General features: G+C 40.2%; 1 protein-coding gene and 1 pseudogene across 1 annotated transcript in view; one reads left to right on the forward strand and one right to left on the reverse strand.

Moving 5' to 3' along the window:
• The window catches only part of OIT3 (oncoprotein induced transcript 3), a 40,921-nt gene that overhangs the window by 12,515 nt on the left and 15,355 nt on the right, over positions 1 to 13,051 (reverse strand). Inside the window, exons 5-6 of the mRNA XM_017854579.1 lie at positions 10,638 to 10,760; positions 9,013 to 9,173 (exon numbers count right to left, since the gene is read on the reverse strand). Of these exons, the coding sequence (XP_017710068.1) occupies positions 9,013 to 9,173; positions 10,638 to 10,760 (284 nt within the window). The remainder of the gene's footprint in view (positions 1 to 9,012; positions 9,174 to 10,637; positions 10,761 to 13,051) is intronic.
• On the forward strand, positions 3,679 to 4,618 carry LOC108516878 (nucleophosmin pseudogene; annotated as a pseudogene).

The raw sequence follows: 13,051 nt of genomic DNA on the forward strand, positions 1-13,051 counted from the left end.
AGGGAGGGAGGGAGGGAAAGAGAGAAAGAAAGGAAGGAAGGAAGAAAAGAAAAGAAAAATAATTTTCAACCCAGAATTTCATATCCAGCCAAACTAAGCTTCATAAGTGAAGAAGAAATAAGATCCTTTTCAGAGAAGCAAATGCTGAGAAAATTTGTTACCACCACACCTGCCTTACTAGAGCTCCTAAGGAAACACTAAATATGCAAAGGTAAAACCACTACCAGCCACTATAAAAACATACTGAAGTACACAATGACAGGATCAAATCCACACATAACAATACTAACCTTAAATGTAAATGGATTAAATGCCTCAATTAAAAGACAGAGTGGCAAACTGGATACAGAGCCAAGACCCACTGGTATGCTGTCTTCAAGAGATCCATCTCACATGCAAAGACACACATAGGCTCAAAGTAAAGGGATTGAGGAAACTTTATCAAGCAAATGGAAAACAGGAAAAAGGAAGAGTTGCAATCCTAGTTTCCAACAAAACAGACTTTAAACTAGCAAAGATCAAAAAAGACAAAGAAGGGCGTCACCTAATGATAAAGGGTTCAATTCAACAAGAGGTAACTATCGTAAATATATATGCACCCAACACAGGAGCAACCAGATTCATAAAGCAAGTTCTTAGAAGCCTTCAAAGAGACTTAGATTCCCACACAATAATAGTGGGAGACTTCAACACCTCAGACAATATTAGACCATCAAGACAGAAATTAACAAAGATATTTAGGACCTGAACTCAGCTCTGGATCAATTGGACTTGATAATTATCTATAGAAGTCTCCACCCCAAAACAACAGAATATACGTTCTTCTCATCACTACATGGTACTTACTCTAAAATTGACCCATAATCGGAAGTAAAACACTACTCAGTAAATGCAAAAGAACTGAAATCATAACAGTCTCTCAGACCACAGCACAATCAAATTAGAACTCAAGACTAAGAAATTCACTCCAAACCATACAATTACACGGAAATGTAATAACCTGCTTCTGAATGACTTTTGGGTAAATAATGAAATTAAGGCAGAAATCAAGAAGTTCTTTGAAACTAATGAGAACAAAGATATAACATACCAGAATCTCAGGGACACAGGTTAGGCAGTGTTAAGAGAGAAATTTATAGCACTAAATGCCCACATTAAAAGCTATAAAGATTTCAAGTTAACAACCCAACATCACAACTAAAAGAACTAGAGAACTAAGAGCAAACAAACCCCATAGCTAGCAGAAGACAAGAAATAACCAAAATTAGAGGTGAATTGGAAGAGATAAAGACACAAAAAAACCATTCAAAAGATCAACAAATCTAGGAGCTGGTTTTTCCAAAAAAGTTAATAAAATAGATAGACCACAAGCTAGACAAGGAAGAAAAGAGGGAAGAATCAAATAAGCACAATCAGAAATGATAAGGGGATATTGCCACTGACCTCACAGAAATACAAACAACCATCAGAGAATATTATAAATGCCTCTATGCATATAAGCTAGAAAACCTAGAAGAAATGGATAAATTCCTGGACACACACATCCTCTCAAGACTGAACCAGGATGAAGCTGAATCCCTGAAGAGACCAACAATGAGGCTCTGAAAATGAGGCAGTAATAGCCTACAACCAAAAAAAAAAAAAAAAAAAGCCCAGGACCAGACAGATTCATAGCTGAATTCTATCCCCTGTACAAAAAAGAGCTGGTACCATTCCTACTGAAACTATTTCAAAAAATTTGAAAGGGAGGGACTCTTCCTTAAGTCATTCTATGAGGCCAGCATCATCCTGAACCAAAATCTGGCAGAGACACAACAAAAAAAGAAAACCTCAGACCAATATCCTTGATGAACATTGATGCAAAAATCCTCAGCAAAATACTGGGAAACTGAATCCAGCAGTACACCAAAAATCTTATTCACCACAATCAAGTAGGCTTCATCCCCAGGGCGCAAGGTTGGTTCAACATATGCAAATCAATAAATGTGATACATTACATAAATAAAACTAAAGACAAAAACCATATGATTATCTCAACAGATATAGAAAAAGATTTCAATAAATTTTGGCATCCTTTCATGTTAAAAACTCTCAATAAACTAGGTATTGAAGGAATATACTTCAAAATAATAAGAGCCATGTATGACAAACCCACAGCCAATATCACACTGAATGGGCAAAAGCTGGAAGCATTCCCCTTCAAAACAAGCACAAGACAAAGATGCACTCTCTCGCCACTCCTATTCAACATAGTGTTGGAAGTTCTGGCCAGAGCAATCAGGCAAGAGAAAGAAATAAACAGCATTCAAATAGGAAAAGAGGAGTCAAACTATCCCTGTTTGCAGATGACATGATTCTATATCTAGAAAACCCTATCATCTCAGCCCAAAAGCTTCTTAAGCTGATAAACAACTTCAGCAAAGTCTCAGAATACAAAATCAATGTGCAGAAATACCAGCATTGTTATACACCATCAACAGTCAAACTGAGAGCCAAATCACAAATGAACTCCCATTTGCAATTGCCATGAAAAGAATACCTAGGAAAACAGCTAACAAGGGAAGTGAAAGATCTCTAAAAGGAGAACTATAAACCACTGCTTAAAGAAATCAGAGATGCAATAGCAAAGACTTGGAATCAACCCAAATGTCCATCTGTGACAGACTGGATTAAGAAAATGTGGCACATATACACCATGGAATACTATGCAGCCATAAAAAAGGATGAGTTTGTGTCCTTTGTAGGGACATGGATGTAGGTGGAAACCATCATTCTCAGCAAACTATCGCAAGAACAGAAAACCAAACACCGCATGTTCTCACTCATAGGTGGGAACTGAACAATGAGATCACTTGGACTCGGGAAGGGGAACATCACACACCGGGGCCTATCACGGGGAGGGGGGAGGGGGGAGGGATTGCACTGGGAGTTATACCTAATGTAAATGACGAGTTGATGGGTGCTGACGAGTTGATGGGTGCAGCACACCAACATGGCACAAGTATACATATGTAACAAACCTGCACGTTATGCACATGTACCCTAGAACTTAAAGTATTATAAAAAAAATGAATAATAAAAAAAAGAAAGAAATCAGAGATGACGCAAACAAATGGAAATACATAGGAAGAATCAATATTATTAAAATGACCATACTGCTCAAAGCAATTTATAGATTCAATGCTTTCCCATTAAACTACCACTGATATTCTTTGCAGAAAAAAACCTATTTTAAAATTCATATTGAACCAAAAAAGAGCTTGAATAGCCAAGGCAATCCTAAGCAAATAACAAAGCTGGAGGTATCATGCTACCCAGCTTCAAATTATGCTATAGGGCTACAGTAACCAAAACAGCAAGGTATTGGTACAAGAACAGACACAGATCAATGGAACAGAAAAGAGAACCCAGAAATAAGATTGCACACCTACAACTATCTGATCTTAACCAAACTGACAAAAACAAGCAATGAGGAAACAGTGCTGGGATACCTGGCTAGTCATATGCAGAAAATTGAAACTGGACCCCTTCCTTACACCATATAGGAAAATTAACTCAAGATGGGTTAAAAACTTAAATGTACCCTGGTGTGATTCCGTCCTGTGCAGCTGTTCTCTTGAGCAGTGGTTGTTTATCTCCATCGGCCTTCTCTCCGACCTAAGTGTGTGCTGCCACCCGATGGAAGATTCGATGGACATGGACATGAGCCCCCTGAGGCCCCAGAACTATCTTTTTAGTTGTGAACTAAAGGCTGACAAAGATTATCACTTTAAGGTGGATAATGATGAAAATGAGCACCAGTTATGTTTAAGAACAGTCAGTTTAGGGGCTGGTGCAAAGGATGAATTGCACATTGTTGAAGCAGAGGCAATGAATTACGAAGGCAGTTCAATTAAAGTAACACTGGCAACTTTGAAAATGTCTGTACAGCCAACCCTTTCCCTTGGGGGCTTTGAAATAACACCACCAGTGGTCTTAAGGTTGAAGTGTGGTTCAGGGCCACTGCATATTAGTGGACAGTACTGAGTAACTGTGGAGGAAGATGCAGAGTCAGAAGATGAAGAGGAGGAGGATGTGAAACTCTTAAGTATATCTGGAGAGCGGTCTGCCCCTGGAGGTAGTAGCAAGGTTCCACAGAAAAAAGTAAAACTTGCTGCTGATGAAGATGATAATGAAGAAGATGATGATGAAGATGATGAGGAAGCTGAAGAAAAAGTGAAGAAATCTATACAAGATACTCCAGCCAAAAATGCACAAAACTCAAATCAGAATGGAAAAGACTCAAAACCATCATCAACACCAAGATCAAAAGGACAAGAACCCTTCAAAAAAACAGAAAAACTCCTAAAACACCAAAAGGACCTAGTTCTGTAAAAGACATTAAAGCAAAAATGCAAGCAAGTATAGAAAAACGTGATTCTCTTCCCAAAGTGGAAGCCAAGTTCATCAATTATGTGAAGAATTGCTTCCAGATGACTGACCAGGAGGCTATTCAAGATCTCTGGCAGTGGAGGAAGTCTCTTTAAGAAAATAGTTTAAACAATTTGTTAAAAATGTTCCATCTTATTTCATTTCTGTAACAGTTGCTATCTGGCTGTCCTTTTTGTAATGCAGAGTGAGAACTTTCCCTACTATGTTTGATAAATGTTGTCCAGGTTCCATTGCCAAGAATGTGTTGTCCAAAATACCTGTTTAGTTTTTAAACATGGAACTCCACCCTTTACCTGGGTTTAAGCATGTGTGGAATGTTATGATGGGACATAGTAGTAGCAGTGGTTGGACATGGAAATGGTGGGGAGACAAAAATATACACATAAAATAAAACTCAGTATTTTAATAAAGTAAAAAAAAAAAAAAAAAACTTAAATGTAAAACCCAAAACTATAAAAATCCTGGAAGACAACCGAGGCAGTACCATTTGAGACATAGGCACAAGCAAAGATTTCATGAAGAAGATGCCAAAAGCAATTGCAATAAAAGCAAACATTGACAAATGGGATCTAATTAAATTAAAGAGCTTCTGCATAGCAAAAGAAGCTATCATCAGAGAGAACAGACAACCTACAGAATGGGAGAAAATTTTTTTTTCTCTGATGAAGGTCTAATATCCAGCATCCACAAGAAACTTAAATTTATAAGGAAAAAAACATTAAAAAGTGGAAAAGGACATGAGCAGACACTTCTCAAAAGAAAACATACATGTGGCCAACAAACATAAATGCAAATCAAAACCACAATGAGATATCATCTGACACCAGTCAGAATGGCGATTAGTAAAAAGTCAAGAAATAACATGCTGGCTATGTTGTGGAGAAAAAGGAATGTTTTTACACTGTTGTTGGGAGTGTAAATTAGTTCAACCATTGTGGAAGACCGTGTGGTGATTCCTCAAAGACCCAAAGACAGACCTACCCTTTGACCCAGCAATGCCATTACTAGGTATATACCCAAAAGATTATAAATCGTCCTATTATAAAGACACATGCAATGCACATGTATGTTTACTGCAGCACTATTCACAATAGCAAAGACATGGAATCAACCTAAATGCCCATCAATGATAGGCTGGACAAAGAAAATGTGGTACATATACATCATCGAATACTTGCAGTCACAAAAAAAGAATGAGATCATGTCCTTTGCAGGGACGTGGATGGAGCTGACGGCCATTATCCTTAGCCAACTAACACAGGAACAGAAAATGAAATACCACATGTTCTCACTTATAAGTGGGAGCGAAATGATGAGAACACACTGACACATAGTGGGGAATAGCACACACTGGGGCCTATCAGAGAGTGGAAGGTAGGAGGAGGGAGAGAAGCAGGAAATATAACTAACAGGCAGTAGGCTTAATACTTGGGTGATGAAATAATTTGTATAACCAACCCCCATGACACACATTTACCTGCACATGCTGCACATGTACCCCTGAGCTTAAAATAAAAATAAAAATAAAACTCAGCTTCAAAGACAGTATGGTATACGAGAGTAAGAAATGATCTGTGGTCGGCTGGGCACGGTGGCTCATGCCTGTAATCCCAGCACTTCGGGAGGCCGAGGCGGGTGGATCATGAGGTCAGGAGCTCGAGACCAGCCTGATCAACATGGTGGAACCCTGTCTCTACTAAAAATATAAAAATTAGCTGAGTGTGGCGGCACACACCTATAGTCCCAGCTACTTGGGAAGCTGAGGCAGGAGAATTGCTTGAACCTGGGAGGTAGAGGTTGTGGTGAGCTGAGATTGCGCCACTGGACTCCAGCCTGGGCAACAGAGTGAAACTCCGTCTCAAAAAAAAAAAAAAAAGAAAAAAAGAAATGACCTGTGATCAGGAAGGGACGAGTGTGATCATGAGACTAGAACTCACTAGGGGCTGACATCTCTCCTCATCCATCATTCCCATCTTCATTTACCCATCCTTCAATGCCTCACTCAAACTCATCTCTTCTATGAAGTCCCCCAGGTTTACCATGTACAGTTGATGCCCATTATTCATGCATTTAGTATGTGTGAATTCATCTAGCAGCTAACATTTATTTATAACCCCAAAATCAGTACTCACTATGCTTCTGAGGTTATTCCCAGAATGTGCAGTGGCACATTCCCAGCCGAGGTCCAACAAGGCACCACTGCCTTCTTGTTTTAGCTCTCATACTGTAAACCAGGATCCTTTTTGTGATCTACAGAACGGCATGCTTTTGCATGTTTGTGTTTTGTGAGCAATGTTGCTGTTGAAAGGCACCCACACATGCAGTGCAGATGGGCTGTCTAGTGATCCCAAGCACAAGGAGGCTATGAGACCCTTACAGGGAAAATGGGAAAATAGGTGTTTGATAAACTCCAGACATGAGTTGCAGTGCTGCTGGCCATGAGTGCAATGTTAATGAATCTATAATGCATGTTAAATAAGGTATCTTTAAACAGAAACACACACAGAACAAGATTGTTAACTGATCGGTTAACAAAAATGTTGTAACCAGAGGACTACAGGAACCTAACCCGGTGTTTCCCCTAGGAGCAATGCTTAATTGCTAAAGAAATTGGCTTCAGTATTCCCTAATTCATTGCTTGTGGCAGCTTTGTAGAACATAACTACTGTGAATAACAAGAATCAACTGTAACTTAAACTCACATGGCTCGCATTTAGAATTTCTCTCTACCTCCTAATTAGCCTATTATTATACATGGCTTAATATCCTAACTATTGGTATTATACAGCCTAGCTCTTTGTTGTGTACTTTTTAATAAATAAGAAAATAATACCAAAAAAAAAAAAAAAAAAAAGGCTGGGTGCCGTGGCTTACACCTGTAATCCCAGCACTTTGGGGGTCTGAGGCAGGTGGATCACCTGAGGTCAGGAGTTCAAGACCAGCCTGACCAACATGGTGAAACCTCGTCTCAACAAAAATACAAAAATTAACCGGGCGTGGTGGCAGGTGCCTATAATCCCAGCTACTTGGGAGGCTGAGGCAGAAGAATTGCTTGAACCCAGGAGGCGGAGGTTGCAGTGAGTCAAGATTGTACCATTGCCAGCCTGGGCAATAAGAGCAAAACTCCATCTCAAAAAAAAAAAAAAAAAAAAAAAAAAAAAAAGAGTTTTACACACTACTTCTCGGGCAGCCCCACACATTCCTTTGGGGTATTACTCATAATACCGGATCTATGCAGAATCAGTGAATCCAGAGCTCTGGTATTTTAGAAAAGGACAGCTTCCGCCCGTTATGTCTCTTTCAGGAATTTTAGACCTGGTGATGCGGCGGCAGCATGGCCTTGTGTGAACTCTTGCACACTCAGAATTTCGGCTGTGGCATGTACCGGCTGGTTTTCAGCTCTTTATCTCCAGATTCCTGTGCTCTGCCCTACACGGGAGAATAGCGCCAACCTACCATGCGGCATGTCCATTTGATTATCCACCGATATGATCAACATAACTTGCCTCAAGTGGGACCACCTGCTCCTTGAATATCCCCCACTTACCTCACTGCAAGTCGAATCAGCTTTCTGATTTTCATTTAGTTAGAGTCATAAATAAATATTCATTTAACCAAATGATCGCAAAGGCCTCCGTGCTGATCCACATGCAGACCCCCTCTGCTCTATCCATCTTGCAAGCTGCTGTCAGCTCATGGCATTCATTACCACAGTCCCTGCCTAAACCCATTTCTGTGGGATCAAATCCAGACGGCTCACCCTAGCACACAAGGCAGGCCTTTGGAAGCTCAGCCCGCCCCATCTACTTTTCCGGTTTCATTTTCCAGTAGGAATTCCCCGCCAGTCAGGCTGCACTCTCCACATACCTCCGCAGAGGCCTGCATATCCCCTCTCAGAGACTAGCTCACTTGTTTCCCATCTGAAAGGCCCTTTCTTTTCCTCTCTGCTGTGTAAACCACACACACACTTCCACCTAGATCCAAGTCCCACTTGTCTTGACTGCTCCTGTGTTTGTCCCTTGACTGGACGCCTACAGGACCTATCATCCGTCTCACTGTTCATCCTTTCCTTACATTTTCTGTGTCGTCATCTCAATTTTGCTGTGCAAGTTCCTAAAAGGCAGGATTTCATACATGTCTGACTCTCCAGCACAGGGCTGTGTGCAGATTTTGGGATGAAAATATAAACCTTTTCACTCAACCTGGTTCAATACTTGAACTCTGCACCATAAATGAACCATCATCTGTATTAGTTACTTTCTTCAAATAAAATAATTGGTCAGAGGTGATGTAGCCAGCCTTCCAGTACCACTGGTACTGATGCGTTCAGGAAAATGTCTGCGCATACTAGAGAGATGGGGTATTTGAAAACAGGAATAGCAGAATTCTTCACAGTGCCAGGACCACAGCAGATGCTCAAGAACATGTTGGTTAAATGAATGACATAAGATGTTTTGAGCTCAAATCTTTTGTGCGTAAATATCTCATTGATGACACAAGCCACATGGCATACCTCTGTCCACTACCTCCCAAATAACCAGCTTTTGGCCATTCCCCGAGTGCCCTCCAGGAGGAACCTACATCGACCACTGTACCACACGTCTTGAGAGAGAAGAGGATGTTGACATGGGTGCCGTTGGACACTCCTCGGCAGGAGGTGTTGGTCAGGAAGAGCTCCAGGCCACCAACCAGCTCCCTGGGGATGCTCACTTCAATGGCATTTGATTTGCACAACACAGGGACTGCAGAGAAAAGAGGCCACTGTTAGAGCCAGGAAACCTGAATGAGAGGAAGGCTTTTAGGAGAAATAATTTCACCCTCACACAACCTGAGCTTTTTGTTCCATCCCCAAGGAAATCAGAGGGGCTGAAAACAAGCTGGTGAATAAAACCACTATTCCTAACTCCCAAGATTATGGTGAAATAATGTTCCTCAAATATATGGTTCCCTGAATTAGGAAATACCAGGTTCGATTTTCAATTCACCAAACATTGGTTTCAAAGTGTAGCCAGCATAACTCTGTGAACTGAAACACCTAAGAGATTAACTTTCAGCACAAACATGGTTTATTGGCAATACAGAAAAAGTGCTGCTTTGATATAGGCCTAGGTTACATAATGATACTGCTGTGACTTTACCATTAATTACTGCCTAGTAAAACAGAGACAATAAAAACAGTGTTATTGCACTTGGGAAAGGCTTCCAAATTGTCCTTGCATTGCTCAGGAAACCATAAACTCTGACTATAAATTTCACCACTTTAGCTTAATATAAAAAAGATTGCTTTTCCTTAGCATTCCCAGGTTCTTCTCTAGACTCTGCAAATATCCTGAAAAGAAGACTTGAGTTCTGTCAGCGTCCGATACGTGAAGACACATCATAACGATGGTGTAGTGGTGCAAAGAAATCAGACACAGGTGCCCCTTACATGTTTGGTAGATGAATGGATGAATATTCTGGACATCAGGTACTAGATTTCCAGGCCAGGTGCGGTGGCTCATGCCTGTAATCCCAGCACTTTGGGAAGCCGAGGAGGGCGGCTCACTTGAGGTCAGGAGTTCGAGACCAGCCTGGCCAACATGGTGAAACCCCTCCTCTACTAAAAACACAAAAATTAGCCAGGTGTGGTGGCACAAGCCTGTAATCCCAGCTACTCAGGAGGCTGAGGAAAGAGAATTGCTTGAACCCAGGAAGTGGAGGCTGCAGTGAGCTGAGATCACATCACTGCACTCCATCTGAGCAACAGAGTGAGACTCTGCCAAAAAAAAAAAAAAAAAAAAAAATAGATTTCCAGAAAATAATTATCAGAGGATTGTTAACCCTTATATCCTAAGTGTAGGGAGAGGGATATGTTCCTCAGGGCTTTCAACTGAGTTCACTTAGTTTCAATCCTGTTAGAAAAGAGAGGAGCTGTATCAATGTCTTAGGCTTCCATATTGAGTATTAGTCATACAACTAACCATAGAAAGTAGTCAAAAACCAAAGGTAAACAGCAGAGGAAAGTTAACTTTCTGGTAATCTTTTCTTAGAGATCTTCTCTGTTAAATGATTCCACAGTGATGATTCAGCAATACACACTGCTCAAAGAGCCATTGTTCTAAAAGATGAGAACCCTGACACACTTGGGGGAGGAAGACAAACAGCTTTGGGAGAGGAAGAAGTGTAATCAGAGTAGAGACAAGCCCCCCCTCCGCCCCATGTACTACCTTGGCAAGTGTGGTTATCCTCAGACAGCACCAGGCCCCGGGGACATTCGCACTGGTAACCTTTCTCAGATCCAAGGCAAGAGTGGCTGCAGCCACCATTGTTATTGTGGCATCCTTCAATGTCTGCAGTAGAAACCAACAGAAAAGGGAATCATCTCGCAACCCCAAGAATTCTGGCACTTTGCATCAGGGATTATACTTAACTTATAGCAGCATCCCTGGTGCCTAACCTAGTGACTGAGACATTCGGGCAAGACCTCAAAGAATATTTATGAAATATCATAGCTACAAAGAGCAATCTTCCAATATCCGTAACTCTACCCAATTAAGCTGGTCAGGAATTTTGTAGCATGACCTTCAGTTTGGGTTTGTCTGATGTTTTCTCAAGGTTAGTCGGGGTTATGAGTTTTAGGACTAGGACCCAAAAGTCATTTATTATTTGCGGTAACATTTAATCCAACCAATTTGACATTTTATAGAGCATTATTGACGTAAAAGAGATTGACAGAATACAAATTCACCCGAATTGGCTGGATAGATCTGACTTATTGTGGACTGGCTGGGTCACCTGGCTCTCTCCTCAAATATCTAGGACAAGAGCACTGGGGGTAAAGGGCTTTGGGCTGACAGCACACTATAAAAATGAGGCCTGGACAACATGCTGAGTCCATTCAACGAAACTCTTGGTGATTGTCCTCTTATGAGATGGTTTTGTTTAATTTTCCTTTTTTAATGTTTTGCATGTTCAAAAAGCAAACTCAAGCCAATGGACAAAAGGAAAATATTCCATTGAAAACTAAAGAATCTATAAGGTGATTTCAAGTTTAACAGAGAAAAAAAAATGACCTTTGTGGGACTTGGACATTATCTTCTAGGTCAGAGGTTGTCAAATTCTAATCTGCTACACATTATTACAAATAAAGTTTTGTTGGCACATAGCCATGTTCATTCATTGACCTGCATGGCTGCTTTCTCACTATAAGAACAGAGTTGAGTAGTTTCTACAGATTCTGTGTGGTCCACAAAGCCTAAAGTATTTACCATCTGACCCTTGGAGAAAAGTTTGTTGACCCCTGTTCTAGGTTAAAATAAAGAAAGGGAATGTTTTCAAAACATCTGAGATGCTCAGGGAAAGATAAAATCTGATTTCCAGTTATAGCGATAACGCTCTCAGTTCAATAATAGTTTTTAAAAAGCAGTTATTTGGAACATCAATAAATTAACTTAGGATGAATTAGTTTTTGTGAAATGTATATAGAGAAAAATAATGGCAATGAATTACTCTTTGCAACACTTAAAAGAGATTAAGTAATACTAGTTTATACATCTGTATTTTTTGTTTGTTTGTTTTTTGTATTTTTAGTAGAGACGGGGTTTCACTGTGTTAGCCAGGATGGTCTCGATCTCCTGACCTCATGATCCGCCCATCTTGGCCTCCCAAAGTGCTGGGATTACAGGCGTGAGTCACCATGCCTGGCCATTATACATCTGTATATTTTTAAAGGAGAAAAGCACACCTAAGGGCTTTTGAAATGGCTGAAGATTATACATAATACTATAGAAGAAAGCACAAAAATATATTGTAAGGTGTTAAAATGAACATTAATAGCAGTTTTTTTCCTTAAAAATTACCTTCCTTAAGTCATTTTATTTCTCTGAGTCACAATTTCAATATCTGTGAAATGAAGAGGTTGTACTAAATGTTCACTCAGGATATTTCCAGGTCTAAAAATACAAAATATAAAAGAAACTGAAAATTTAAATTAGCTTAAAATATTTAAGTCTCTCAGGAAGATATACCAAAATGCTTAGAATGGCTATGTCTGGCAAATGGATTGTGGATCATTTTAATTATTTTTCTCTTGCTCCTCTGTATTTTCTTCTACACTTTTGTGGTAACCCAGCACTTTGGGAGGCCAAGACAGGTGGACTGTGTGAGCTTAGGAGTTCAAAACCAGCCTAGCCAACATGGTGAAACCCCATCTCTACTAAAAATTAGCTGGGCATGGTGGCAGGCACCTGTAATCCCAGCTACTCAGGAAGTTGAGGGAGGAGAATCGCTTGACCTGGGAGGCAGAGGTTGCAGTGAGCTGAGATCGCCCCACTGCACTCTAGCTTTTACAACAAAGTGAGACTCTGTCTTAAAAATAATAATAATAATAATAATAATAATAAATAAAACAAAAAATAAAATTACTTAAAACTAACAAGAGCTGAATTAATGCAGGAACAGAAAAATACTGCATGTTCTCACTTGCAAGTGGGAGTTAAACAATGGGTACACACAGGCATAAAGATGGGACAAATATAAACTATATAAAAATAGACACAGGGAGCCTGGCACAGTGACTCACACCTGTAACCCCAGCACTCTGGAAAACCAATGCAGGTGGATTGCTTGAGCTCAGGAGTTC

Source organism: Rhinopithecus bieti, unplaced genomic scaffold (genome assembly GCF_001698545.2).
Source record: "Rhinopithecus bieti isolate Rb0 unplaced genomic scaffold, ASM169854v2 scaffold_36008, whole genome shotgun sequence".
NCBI classification, from domain to species: domain Eukaryota; kingdom Metazoa; phylum Chordata; class Mammalia; order Primates; family Cercopithecidae; genus Rhinopithecus; species Rhinopithecus bieti.